Raw genomic sequence first — 13,565 nt, 5'->3', positions numbered from 1 at the left:
CGCCTCCTGACGATCACCTGTGGTTTGGCCAATTATTAAATAGAGCAGCACTATACGACGGCGTCACAATGCACTCAGACGCACCCGAGGAAGACTTCCTATTAGATACTTTTGAGCAGTCTCAAAAGTCTGTACAAATTTTACCTATGATTAAAGGAGTCATAAAACACGCCCCAGAGGTATTTAAAGACCCCGTCCGTGCCAGGGTGCTTAACCCAAGAATAGAAAAGAAATATAGGCCTGCCCCTGAAGATCCTTGTTACATCAAAGGACAGCTCCCCTTGGATTCTTTGGTAGTTTCCAACGCAAGAAAACGTGCCAACTCCCAAACCACAGGAGATACACCACCTCCCGACTAAGAATCCAAACTGTTAGAAGCCTCTGGCAAACGAGTAGCAGCACAAGTCGCTAACCATTGGCGTATTGCCCACACTCAAGCCCTACTAGCACGCTATGACAGGGCTCACTACGACCAGTTGGAGAATCTGTTACAACATCTGCCAGACCAACATAAAACCCAGGCAAATGACCTTATCCAGGAGGGAAAACTTATTTCAAATGCGTCAATTAAATGTGCGCTTGATGCCGCTGATACCGCCTCTAGAGCAATAAACACAAGTGTGCTCCTTAGACGCCATGCCTGGCTACGCATTTCAGGCTTTAAGCCAGAGGTACAAACTACCATACTTAGTCAGCCATTCAACCAAGAACAGCTATTTGGGCCAGCAGTAGACACTGCCCTTGAAGAGATGAAAAAAGACAGAGACTGCTAAGTCCATGGGAGCATTAGTCTCCGCAACCACGCGGCTCCTTTCGACGCTCCTTCTACAGAGGAGCCTCCAAGAATATGAGAGCGGACACCTCCTCTACGTTCAAACCCGATACACAAACATCCCCCAGTAGAGGATATTTTAGAGGAGGATATAGAAGAAGCAACAAGGGATGAGGTTGAGGCAATACCAACACTCGCACCTCCCCTGCCACAAAACAGTGACTTTACTCCGCTCCCCCCAGACCATTCCACTCCAGTCGGGGGAAGACTCAAACAGTTCCTAATAATCTTCGTCCCCGAGCTTGCAGCCTTTGTTCGTTCTTGAGCTTCTCCATTGAAATCCACTGAGCGCCCGACGGCTCAAAAGCACCCTGCACCCAGCCGCCCGAGTGGCCCTGGCAGTGTAACTTCTACTCTGACCTACTTCCCCATTTACCCTGAGCAAGGGACCAGGAGCCCAGCTCCCATAGCCACGTGGCCTGCTAGCCAGCAGCCACCAACAACGGGTCCCCTGCCTCCCATAGGATAACATTGAGCCTACCTCACTCTGCACCCGGCTGCCCGTGCCGCTGAGGTTGTAACAACTGTACTTACCTGAACCTGGGAGACCCCTGAGTCTATGCCCAGAACCTTAACTCTGCCAGTCGAGTACTTACCGAAAAGCCGATAACTCACTTTTCTTCCATAGGGTAACATTGGCTGGTTTCACTTGAAAATTCTTGTGTGGAGTTTCTAAACTTTAAAATATTCACCTAAAATCTACCGAGTAACAAACGGAAATACTCCCCTGCTATTAGGAGAGATCCCAGTGCTGGATCTTGGTTCCCAGCACTGACCTTGAAAAGTACTTACGACCGTACTTACCACTAACTCCATTTTCTTCCCTAGGAAACCATTGACTGTTTCTCTGTGAAATTTCTTCTAATTGTCGATTTTTGCAAACTACAAATATTCTTTAAAAATCGTACCAACTGTGAAAACGTAATTACTTACTGGTTTTAGATAGATGTCCCAGTACTGATCCTAGGAGCCCAGCACTGGATTACAAAAGTAACGAGAACATACTTTACCCATAACTTGAATTTTCTTCCATAGGATAACATTGCCTGGTATTTGCTAAAAAAGTTTCTAAGTGTCGATTTTGCAAACTTACAAATATTCGTTAAAAATCGCCTGTATAACCTAAACACATTCTCTCAGCTGCTTACAGGTGGTACACTAGTGCTGGATCCAGGATCCAACACTGAGCTAGAAAAAGTACCCATAACCCCACTTACCTGCTAAGTGAATTTCCTCCCATAGGATAACATTGGTGATTTTAAGTGTCAAGTTTTAAAATACCAAAATATTGCTTACAAATCACAACAGTAACTAAAACGTGTTTACTCACCTGTTTCGAGAAACTGTCCCAGGACTGAATCTAGGATCCAGTCCTGGAGTTAGAAAAGTAATCCTAAAAGTAATCAATTGCATTTACTTAGAATTTCCCATTGCGCTCAATGTATAATTGTGTTTGAATTGTGTTGCCAATTGCAACAAACTGTAACTATTACCTACAAAAGTCTATTGCCTATTGAAAGGTATTTAACTAAAGCATCTCACTCTGAGAAAGTATATTTTAATACCTATTGTTGGTTCTAAAATAAAACAACCATATATTTTTATATACAAACCTTTGGCCTAGAGTTCAGTTCTTGAGTGTGTGAGACCATTTGCTGGCTGAGTGTGTACAACAAATGCTTTACACTGTCCTCTGATACTGCCTTACTGCTCGACCAAGCTACCACTTTAGAGAGTAAGGTTATATCTAACTTTAGCCTCTGCCAAACCCCTGGGGACTGTGGACTCTGTGCACACTGAACCTTACTTTGGTGCAGTATATACAGAGCCACTTTCCTACACAACTTCCTACAGGCATCACCAGAAACCAAGGTCAGATCAGACACCTAAGACCCTAAACTGGTCGATCTAGCGATTTGGCACCTGAGGCCCTAGAGTTGGCTGCTTATGCCTCCCAAAGGAATTTATAGACATCCTCAAGGAAGCATGGCGACCAACTATGTAAGCCTGCCATGCAGCAAAATGGAAGAGTTTTGTCCAGTACTGTTTCCCAAGGAACATGCCTCCGTTAAACCCTGCGGTCCACGAAATATATATGCTTCCACCTTCATCTACAACTCTCCGGGCTGCAGTACACTTCCATTAGACTCTATTTAGCAGACACAGCTCATTTCATGCACAATAGTGAACAGTCCTTGTTTCCTGTACTGGTCATCGAGGCTTTCATGGAGGGCCTAAAGTCATTACCCCAAGGGTGAATGAAGTCCCTGAGTGGAATCTCTAAAATATTCCTCCACAGACTGTCACCCTTTTGAGCCAATGCCTTACTGTCCCCTCCATGTCCTGTCCTGAAAGGATGCATTCTTAGTGGCTATAATCTCACTCGTGCACTCTTAGTGGCTATAATCTCACTCGTGCACTCTTAGTGGCTATAATCTCACTCGTGCACTCTTAGTGGCTATAATCTCACTCGTGCACTCTTAGTGGCTATAATCTCACTCGTGCACTCTTAGTGGCTATAATCTCACTCGTGCACTCTTAGTGGCTATAATCTCACTCGTGCACTCTTAGTGGCACTCTTGGTGGCTATAATCTCACTCGTGCACTCTTGGTGGCTATAATCTCACTCGTGCACTCTTGGTGGCTATAATCTCACTCGTGCACCTCACATGGTGGCTATAATCTCACTCGTGCACTCTTGGTGGCTGTAATCTCACTCGTGCACTCTTGGTGGCTGTAATCTCACTCGTGCACTCTTGGTGGCTGTAATCTCACTCGTGCACTCTTGGTGGCTGTAATCTCACTCGTGCACTCTTGGTGGCTGTAATCTCACTCGTGCACTCTTGGTGGCTGTAATCTCACTCGTGCACTCTTGGTGGCTGTAATCTCACTCGTGCACTCTTGGTGGCTGTAATCTCACTCGTGCACTCTTGGTGGCTGTAATCTCACTCGTGCACTCTTGGTGGCTGTAATCTCACTCGTGCACTCTTGGTGGCTATAATCTCACTCATTGTTATTAGTGAACTTCAAGCACTCACACTACAAGAACCCTGTATCTAGGTCTGCAGAAGGTAATACTATTGACAAACCTAAAGTTTCATACCTCCTGATTTGCTTATCCATTTTTATTATTTTAGACTTGTTGCAAATGTTCATAATTTTGTGTTTTAGCACATTATTTTGGGAATTAAACTAATTGGTTTCTTTCCTTCAAGGTAAGTTTGGTTCTCCTTGGTTACTTAATACTCATTTATCCAGATAAAAGCTGTCTGCTTTGTACCGTCACTGCCGAGGCTAAGCCTAGTTTCTGATTGTTGATTTTAGAGGGAGCTCTTCCCAAAAGTACTTACCAGACTCTTGCACTATGCAGAGCATGTGATGTTCATCTTGGACATCCCAACCTGTGTGCACTTCCTTCCGGCTTCCCTCCCTGTAACCTGTGTACCTGGTGGATAGATGTGGTTTATAGGCCTGGGTGTCAAGTTCCGAAAAACTCAGTGTAGCAGAGCAGAGTTTTTCCTCTCCCGTGGCTTGTCCACACCACCTCCCGGTGAGATTTCTCAATGCCGGTGGTCGCGGATGGTCGCTACCGCTCACGACGAGAAACCATCCGTTCGCGTTGAGGAAGCTGCTGCTAGAGTAGAATATGTACTTGAGCGGCCGAAAGAAGCAGCACCCTCTTGCGCTGCGCATGGTGCCGTTCGTGCTGATTTTACAGTGCTGGACAAACAGTGCTAAAAATCAGCCCGATGTCATGCTCTCTGCCACTTGTAGAACTCCACATAGCGCTGCAGATTTTTTGGGTCACTTCGCGGAGTTCCGCATAGCAGAACTCCACAAACTCCACCCAGGACTAGTTGTTTCTAGCTTACTTGAGTTTATTATTGAATTCAATTCTTGGTTGAAACTCGCCCATCTTTAATTGCCTGCTTTGTGTTGTCTCCCTTGGCAACAGGAGCAGATGTGGCCTCAGTATAAGGCCAACATATATTGCACCTGGACCAGTCTGAACTGGACATTTGGATGCTGAGCAAAGTAGCATGCAAAATCTGGCCAGCAATGGGCAGCGAATGCTCCACTAGGATTGGAGGCGACTACAAACTTTTAAAGTTGGCTCATGCCTAGACCAATCGAATCTTCATTACTTTGGGAAGCGGGGGTGCGTTGTGCGATGTACACCCAGATCTGGAATTGAATTTATCCTGCGTTATGAAATCAGACATATCCCTGATAGTCCTAATCCTAAGGGGATAATAAACTTTGATAAGCCTCTGTTGCAGAGCAAATTGACACTATATACCTCCATGGAAACCCTCCTTTAGTTCGCTACTTATGCCCCTTTCAAGTTCCAAACTAAATTGTCGACATGCGGTTGCTGGTGATGGAAGATTGGCCAGGAAAGTGAAGTTGATCTGTGCTGTTTCGGGTATAATTACAGATTTACTCTTCAGGATGCTGGTTGGAGATGGGGCCTCAAATGATGTTTCATTCGCTGAATTTGCTCTGGTGCCTGCATCATTCCTTGTTGTTTTCTGGTCTATGCAGAGAGAACATCATGCAAGATCTACACAACAAACTGCAGGACGTCAAGAACCCAACCCAGGCCATTGGAGTGTTGCTTCGGGAAATGGATTATCAGACTGATATGGAGTTGGAGAGGACCTTTGACCCAGGTACTGAGCTATGGTGAGCTGATACTAGACCTAGGTACAGAGCCGATGCTAGACCTAGGTACAGAGCTATGGTGAGCCGACGGTAGACCTAGGTTCGGAGCCGATGCTAGACCTAGGTACAGAGCTATGGTGAGACGACGGTAGACCTAGGTACGGAGCCGATGCTAGACCTAGGTACAGAGCTGTGGTGAGCCGACAGTAGACCTAGTTACAGAGCTATGGTGAGCCGACGGTAGACCTAGGTACGGAGACGATGCTAGACCAAGGTACAGAGCTGATGCTAGACCTAGGTACAGAGCTATTGTGAGCCGACTGTAGACCTAGGTACGGAGCCCATTGCTAGACCTAGGTACAGAGCTATGGTGAGCCAACGGTAGACCTAGGTACGAAGCCGATGGTAGACCTAGGTACAGATCTATGGTAAGCAGACATTAGACCCAGCTACTGAGCTATGGTGAGCTGACACTAGACCCAGGTACTGAGCTATGGTGAGCCGAAATTAGACCTAGGTACTGAGCTGTGGCGAGTCGACACTAAACCTAGGTACTGAGCTATGGTGAGCCGACACTAGACCCAGGTATTAAGCCAACGCTAGGACTAGGTGCTGAGCTGTGGTTAGCCGACATTAGACCCAGGTGCTGAGCTATGGTGAGCCGACATTAGACCCAGGTGCTGAGCTATGGTGAGCCAACATTTGACAGTGACAGTTTGTGGTCTGCTTTATTCTTCTAAACAGTGCAAGGTTTAACTTCTACCAACTTTGATGTATTCGACTAATAGCTTTCACTAAAAATGCATCTCTGTAGGCATGTAACATTTAGAAAAGCCTGCCTGTCGTACGTGCGCTTCAGATTGAATCATGTGAAGCTTGTTCTGTTGTCGTGGTCCGGCCTACCTGTGATGAGTGCCTGCGTGACGGTCTGTTTGATGTACTGAGGCAACCATTTGAAGATTTTTCGTACCATGCGTAGGACGTGGAAGCTGGAGGTGCACACCCTGCATTAACTTGAACCGTCATGTTGAGCTTGTCTTCTAGGATGATCCCTAGATTTATTGCATGGTCTGTGGTTGTGGGTGTTTGTCCTAGCTCCGACTGGTACTTTGTGAAGTCCCATGGAGAGTTCTTGTTGCCGAAGACCAGTACTTCAGTGCAGGCAGTGGGTACATCCAGTCTGCTGCCATGATTATGCAGTTTGTGAAGTTGATTCTGGAGGTGGTTATGTCTGTCATGGAAAGGATGTACCAGGAGTTATCAGAGTAGGGCATGACGGTGATGTCTTGTTGTAGGAAAGTGGATTTTTGTTGCAGTAACCCTCCCCCCCCCCCCCCCCCCCCTCACACACACACTTTTTACCAGATTCCTGATGCACTTTGACTGTGCCCTGGGTCCCTGCTAATCAGGATCCCAGGGCCTGTGTTTTTTTCCCTAAACCGTAATACCATGTTACCACAATTGGCACCACTCACTCCTACCTCTACGTCCTTTGTAAGGGGCACCTTTGTTACTACGGTCATGGAAGCCAGAGAAAGGCCTCTGCGGGCTGCAGCATGTACTATGCCGCCCGTAGAGGCCTCTCGCCACAAACATGCATCACTGCCATTGCAGCCTGCGTGCTATGGTGCAGCTAAAATTGAAGAGTCGACATGACACACATCCCTGTGTGCCATGCCCATCCAGCACGGCATGAGGCAAAAGTCACCCTTACGGCAGGGTGCACTATACCTCATGTAAGGACCCATCAGCATGAGAAGATGGGCCTCTATAATATCTAAGTCCATTCTTGGATATCATCAGTGCAGTATAGCCATATAAGAGTATATGGTCTGGAACCTTGTCATTACGAGTTTCAGAGCACCATAATGGCTTTACTAAATCCAGGAATGTTTGGAATCAAACATCTCCGAATAATAAACCTGCACTGATTCCAGTGTCAGATTTATTAACCCTTGCATTTAGGGATCCTTTCTAGAGGAGTCCTCTAACCAAATCAGTGGGTTCCCTGACTGGTAAACACCAGCCTGCCACCACAAGACAGGTTTCTGGACCCCTGTGGTGAGCCCTAACTCTTTGGGTCCAGGAATAAAACCGTTGAGGCCCCTGAGTGGATGGTACGCATGATTGCCACGGTGTGGTTTCTGATGAGTTGTCCAATTGTTCAGGTGGCCGTCCTGGTTGGTGGAGGGTAGGTGCGCAACGAGTTCTCTGTGGTTAGGTTGGTGTGAAAGAAGTTTGATAGGTTGTCGCAGAGTTGCTGGGAGGCTGTGATGTTGGTGACAGTGGCTTAGAGCGAGGTAAAATCCTTAACAATCGAAGAACTCCTTGCAGCTGTTGGAGCTTTCTTCAATGCAGTCTACTAGTGATTTTTTCCTTGGTGTCTCTTTGCTGGTGATCGTGTCTGAGTGCAGCCTTGTTGATAGTTCTGCTGGTGGTATTGTGGCTGGCTCTTCATTTCCTTTCTAGCTGTTTACAGTGTTTGGTGTCACAGAGGTCTTCTGTGCACCAGCTGGCCTGCTTGTTTGATCTACTACGATTGTTAGGTTTGATGTGAAGGAGTCAGTGTAGTTCTTGATCATGCTGTCGATGTGCTCTTTGAGGTTGTCTGTGGGGCTTGGTTGATCCATGTTAAACGCTCTGAGCCAGTCTGCCTCTGTGATTTTGCCCCAGCTGTGGCTCCGAAAGCTGAACCTGGTAGGGGTGGATGATGGATGGTGGATGATGGAGGGGTCGCTCCATGTGCGGTGGAGTTGCATTTGATGCTGTCGCTTGTGGTGAAGATGTGGTCCAGCTGGGGGAGTCCGATGTTGCTCAAGCTTTCAAGGAGTGCTGTGGAGCTGGGGTCGTTTCAGTCTTCCAGGTGAAAGTTGAAGTCCCTGAGGAGAATGCAGGCTCTGGAGTTGGTGAACAGAGCGGCGAAGTTGGTGATGAGGTTGGTAAATGTGTCTCATGGTCCTGGTGGTTGGTAGGCAATGGTTCCCTAGAGGGTGAATTTCAGTTTCCTGAGATTTGCTGCTTGCATTGCAGGTTTTCCAAGAATGGGGTGCTGGTCTCTGTGGATGTTGTGAATTTGGCGGATTCCTTGTAGTTGATGGCGAGTCCTCCTTGTGGCTTGTGAAGGCTGTCCTGTTGAGTGATCTTGTAGCATGCTGATATTGCCCTGGCAATGTCGGGAGCTTATGAGTGGGTTGAGCCAGATCTCTGTGATAGAGTTCTTGTGTGTCGCTACTCGGCAGATCCCATATTTTGTTTGTTTACTGAGTGATCGTGTGTTGAAGAATGCATGTGAGTGAGTGTTGACCTACAGGTTTGTTGTGGTGTAGGGTGGGGGTGTAGGCGTGTGTGTTGGGAGAGGGTGTTGAGGGTGTGGTTAGTGTTTGCATGAGGGGTGTAGGGGTGTGGCTGCTAGAGAACTGGCATGGAGTCTAGCGACCTAAGTGCTGGGCATTGTTCAGGGCAAGGATTCCTGGTGCTGGGTGCGGTCCAGGCGCAGACGAGCATGCGTTTGGCGAGCCCACTGCGTGTCCGTGTTGCAGCTGCCATCCAGTAGGTCCTGGGAGGGGGAGGAGTGCATGGTGCGGTAATGTCATTTCCTGTGGTGATGGGAAATGAAGTTCTCTTGCTTGGCTTCTTTTAACTTCTATTTTGGCAGGAAAACGAGTAATGTCACTTTCTGTCCAGATGTATGAAGGGAGATCCAACGATGTCGCTTCCTCTGCTGATGGGTGATAGTAAATTGTTTTTTATGCCTGATAGGTCTTCGACAACCAACAGTCAGAAGCTTGTAGACAAGACTTAAACCAGTTGTAAGGAATGGTGTCTTCTCTATAAAGATGCTGACTCTGGAGCTGCACATTTTTTTTAAGACATTAAAGTGTCTATAAAAAACAATCATTCTTCCAAATGCAGTTATCCTATGAGTTGGTGCTTTTCAAAATGGCCCTGAGCACGCATTAGACTTGATTTTTAACACGGTAACAAATTAAAGCCATCCAAGAATGATCTTTAAAACAGTTAATTTATTAGAGCAATGGCTTCCATCCAAAATAACTTTTTTACAGTAGGAAATGTGTCCATAGGCTGCAAATGTCACACTTGTAGAATGTGTAGCTACCATTTCTCTTCAATGAGTGCTCAAATACTTTCGCACTTTCAGGGCATCTTCCCGGGGACCCTGGCTACAGGCTGAAATGGGAGACATTCCTCTCCCTGTCCAGAACCACAGCCACGGGTCCAGAACCACAGCCACGGGTCCAGAACCACAGCCACGGGTCCAGAACCACAGCCACGGGTCCTGTCTCCACTTCACAGATTGCTAAATGACTTCCTTAATGTCATGCCTAAAACGCAGCAGATGGAGACACCCTCGGCTCCGGTACAGGCCCCGGTGTCCACCGATCTGGTTCTTCTCCTTACATGACTTTCCTTTGAAATTGGCCTGTCTGCGCCGCCACTTGCCTCTCTGCTGCTTGCCATTCATGTACGGTTTCTAAATGGTTCTATTCGTGTAAATGCCACTTTCCTGAAGCCATCATGCCTCCTTTTTTCGGTATGTCTGCTCTACTCCCCGAGAACTCTTAAGTCCTAATGTGTGCTGTATGATTCTCACCCCTACTGTTTGTCTTTAAATCTGCTTCACTAGTAGAGTGTCATCTACTCAGTTGACATCAAGACAAACTAAAGTGAACGGGCAAGGGAGTAGAGATCTCCAATAGTCTTAGGCTGTAAAATGTCATAGACCCTCTGACCAGACACTTGTTTTTTCCAGATTTAGTTTTCCAACAATCAACTAAGTCCCTAACCCATAAGGTGGTTGGAACCAAGCAGTGTGTCCCATTCTTAACACAGGATCCTCTCGGGGACTCTTAGGGCTGAGTCACTAGTCCATATAACAAGACGCCCTCAGTCTTACCATAGCAGATGTTCCTTACAGAGAGATTTTATCAAGACGTTGCTGAAGTACAGGTGCTGACCCAGTCTAATCAGACAGACTTTTGGTGCAGGCTGAAGTGGCCACTATTGGTTTGTCCAAGTGATCTGTAAGTCGTCTGTCCGTCTGTACCAACCTGATGACGTGCTTCTGTCAATGTCACTGGGCCTCCACCATTTAAGCCAGATCGGGCCAAACCACACAAGTGCAGACATAATCACAATTCTAAAGGTCCCTCATATGCCACCAATTCCATGTTTAATCGGTGCTGGAGTTTTTTGTTTTCTGTGGAATCCGTGTTTGGTGGTTTGTGAAAGTTGTTAGCTGAGCAGGAGGCTCAAAAATATGTCAAGGTCATCCTTGTCCTGTCTGCCTCTGGGCCCGCAGCCATCTTGTCTATAATGCAACACCAAGCTTCTAACTTCTGTTATGTGCCTCTGGCCCTAAATGATTTGCTTGTCACCTCTGACCGGGTGACCGAGTGACCAAGAGGGCGAACAGGAAACCAATGGAATATGTAGAGTGATGTTCACAGCACGGTTAAGTTTGAGACTCTTTTGGCTGGAATCCCCATGCTTAACAGGTTAGTAGATAAACATGCGTGTTCCCCTTGCTAATGGACTTGCCTCCCCTCTCCCCCCACAATGTGTGGCGCCCACACAACACATTTCACAAGATCGCTTCAGGTCCAGGTACTTGATGGTGATCCATAGTGGTTGCCATTAACAGTCCTGAATATTCAGTTCCACTCCTGGTCTCTGCTATTCCATCACACTGATGAATACTTCTAGCCACCTATTCCTCACCATTTGAATATTTTCCAGGCCTCTGGCTGGATCTGGAAACTTTTCTGCAGTACCTCTGTGAGCTGGTGCGTGGCGGAGGGCGGCTCCTTGCAGATGTTCCTCTGGAATCGATTTGCAGAACTGCATATAGGCGCCACTCGGTCATGCTGATGTCTGTTTCTTTCTCTCCGCACCACCAGAAGCGGATCCAAAGCTACCTTTGGTTCCAAAGCTGCCCACATTTCTGCGGCCTTCATTATCGGCAAAGCAAATCAGCAAGGCTGCGAAGCCACAATACTTCTCTTTGCCTCTCCACGGCTCCCTCTGACAGTCCTTCAGGACCCCAAAGAACCACACGGGCGTCCACATGGGACTCTGGTGGGTCTTCCCTCGATGCCAGGTGAATCTACTACGGGTTCCACCCCGGCTTTGTACGGACTCTGATCCTGGCACCACTTCCCATGCCGGACCATGGAGCATGTACTTTGATCCTGGACGACTAAATATTGCGCTTTCTTAATCTGCATAGCTTTTAGACTGCAACCTCTGGGCAACCCATCAGACTCTGATACTCATCCATTGCATCACGTAAGGGCTCAAACTCTGCATGCTTTATTTAGAGTGGATTCTGGCAATTAACCCAAACGCATTCCTTGCCACACCACTGACTCCAGCATTACCCCCTCCGATACTAACCCCACGGAGAGAACCCCATTAGGGTCCCAGATCAGGCAGATCCTGAAGATGCAGATCTTCAGAAACTAGCCAAGTGGATGACCTGAGCGGGTGAACTTTTGGCCGTAGAAAAAGCCTAGGACGAATCTCTGGTGGTGGCAAAATCACAAATATGGAGAAAGAATCTTTTGACTCTAATCCCCAAAGGGATTTTCAATAAATTGTTTGAGGGTGATGATATCACTAAGTGGGTCATTGCATTTGAGAGAGCCTGTCTTGGGAGACAGTCCACAAGAGGCTGTGCAGTGCTATCCTGGGGGAAATGTTCTCAGGGAAGTGCAGGGATAAACTCTTGACACCCAATGAGAAAGATGCTATATCCTATGACCTCACAGAGGGCCTCTTGATTGAGGGCTTTGGATTTAGTACTGAAGAGTATAGAATCAGATTCAGAGAGTGTGAGAAGTTGGCCTGGTATATGATGTTCACTAGTTAAAGTGACCACCCGTACCATGCCAAGCAACCCTTATGGTGTGGTTGTAAGTCAACCTTTTCGGACTAGCTGCCCTAGTGGTAGCGTAGGCTAAGCAGTCTTTGAGGCTAACCTCGTGAAGCGTGTAAAGCCAGCTGTTTTACCAAATGCAACCCCCTTTTATACCAATGAAAGGACACCACACAGATATATATTCAAAATATATATGTATTTATTACTCAAAGTATCCCCTAGTCTCTTTATGAGCACAGGAGCACAAATCGTCAAACAAGATTACGTTAGAATACACAGAAGTTGCACTTTATATGGATAGGCCCTGGTGGCCGCTCAAACCATATACTAAAATAGTGGTATAAGTACCACGAACAGAAAGGGGAAAAGGCCTAGGGCCTCTAGAATCGCTGGGCCTACAAGGAGCTAACTTCAGTTAGTGACCAGGAGGTCCACGGGTTGCGTGTGCAGAGCAAATAGTCACACGCGTGTTCCCATAGGTTTTCAATGGGTGCGTAAAAGTTACAAAGTTACTGCAAAGAGGATCTTCCGGATGAACTATGAACTCAAGATTGGAAACACAGACACTAGAGATGATTCTCTACACTTGGGCACCGGAGTGCCAGCTTTACCTCACCCACAGGAAGCGGGTGCATAGGCCTCGAAGTGCGTCGGGTTTCTTCTATCTGTTCAGTGGAGCCTGTGGACAAAGATGCTGCAGGCGGTCGGTCCGGAAGGGATGCGGTGGATCCAAGAGTGGATCGGAGATGTTGAAGACCTGTAAGCAGAGGGGACAGTGTTCACAGTCACTAGCCAGTGACCAGCGTGGCACCAGGTGGGTACCAGGCGATGTCGGGTGCAAACAGGAAGAAAGGTGTAGCTTGTCTCTGCAGCCACGTGGTCCCTGAAGGTCGACGACGTCCAGGAGTCGGTTCACGAGCTGTCCCACGCAGGCTCTCGCTGTCGGCGGTGTCGGCGACTTGGTCGAAGCAAACAAGCCTTGGCAAAAGCAATTGTTGTGGAAAACGAAATAAGCTGATGGTTCTGACCAGCAAGGTCAGAGGGACTGCTCCTTTGGAGGGGAGCAAGGGCCAGTCTGGAGCAACCAGACCAGCTGTGTATTTCTTGAAGTTCGTCGCCAAGATGGCCACTAGCCAGCGGGCCAGCAACCGGTTAGGCGCGTCGAGTGGC

At 47.5% G+C, this 13,565-nt stretch overlaps 1 protein-coding gene across 1 annotated transcript in view; it reads left to right on the top strand.

The window, feature by feature from the left end:
• Window positions 1-13,565, top strand: part of NUP160 (nucleoporin 160) — a 521,427-nt gene that overhangs the window by 244,378 nt on the left and 263,484 nt on the right. Inside the window, exon 16 of the mRNA XM_085646519.1 lies at window positions 5,378-5,505. Within this exon, the coding sequence (XP_085502645.1) occupies window positions 5,378-5,505 (128 nt within the window). The remainder of the gene's footprint in view (window positions 1-5,377; window positions 5,506-13,565) is intronic.

This window comes from Triturus cristatus, chromosome 3_1, assembly GCF_964204655.1.
Source record: "Triturus cristatus chromosome 3_1, aTriCri1.1, whole genome shotgun sequence".
Classification (NCBI taxonomy): domain Eukaryota; kingdom Metazoa; phylum Chordata; class Amphibia; order Caudata; family Salamandridae; genus Triturus; species Triturus cristatus.
The sequence above is the reverse complement of the archived record's forward strand: the minus strand, read 5'-3'. Positions and strand labels throughout refer to the sequence as shown.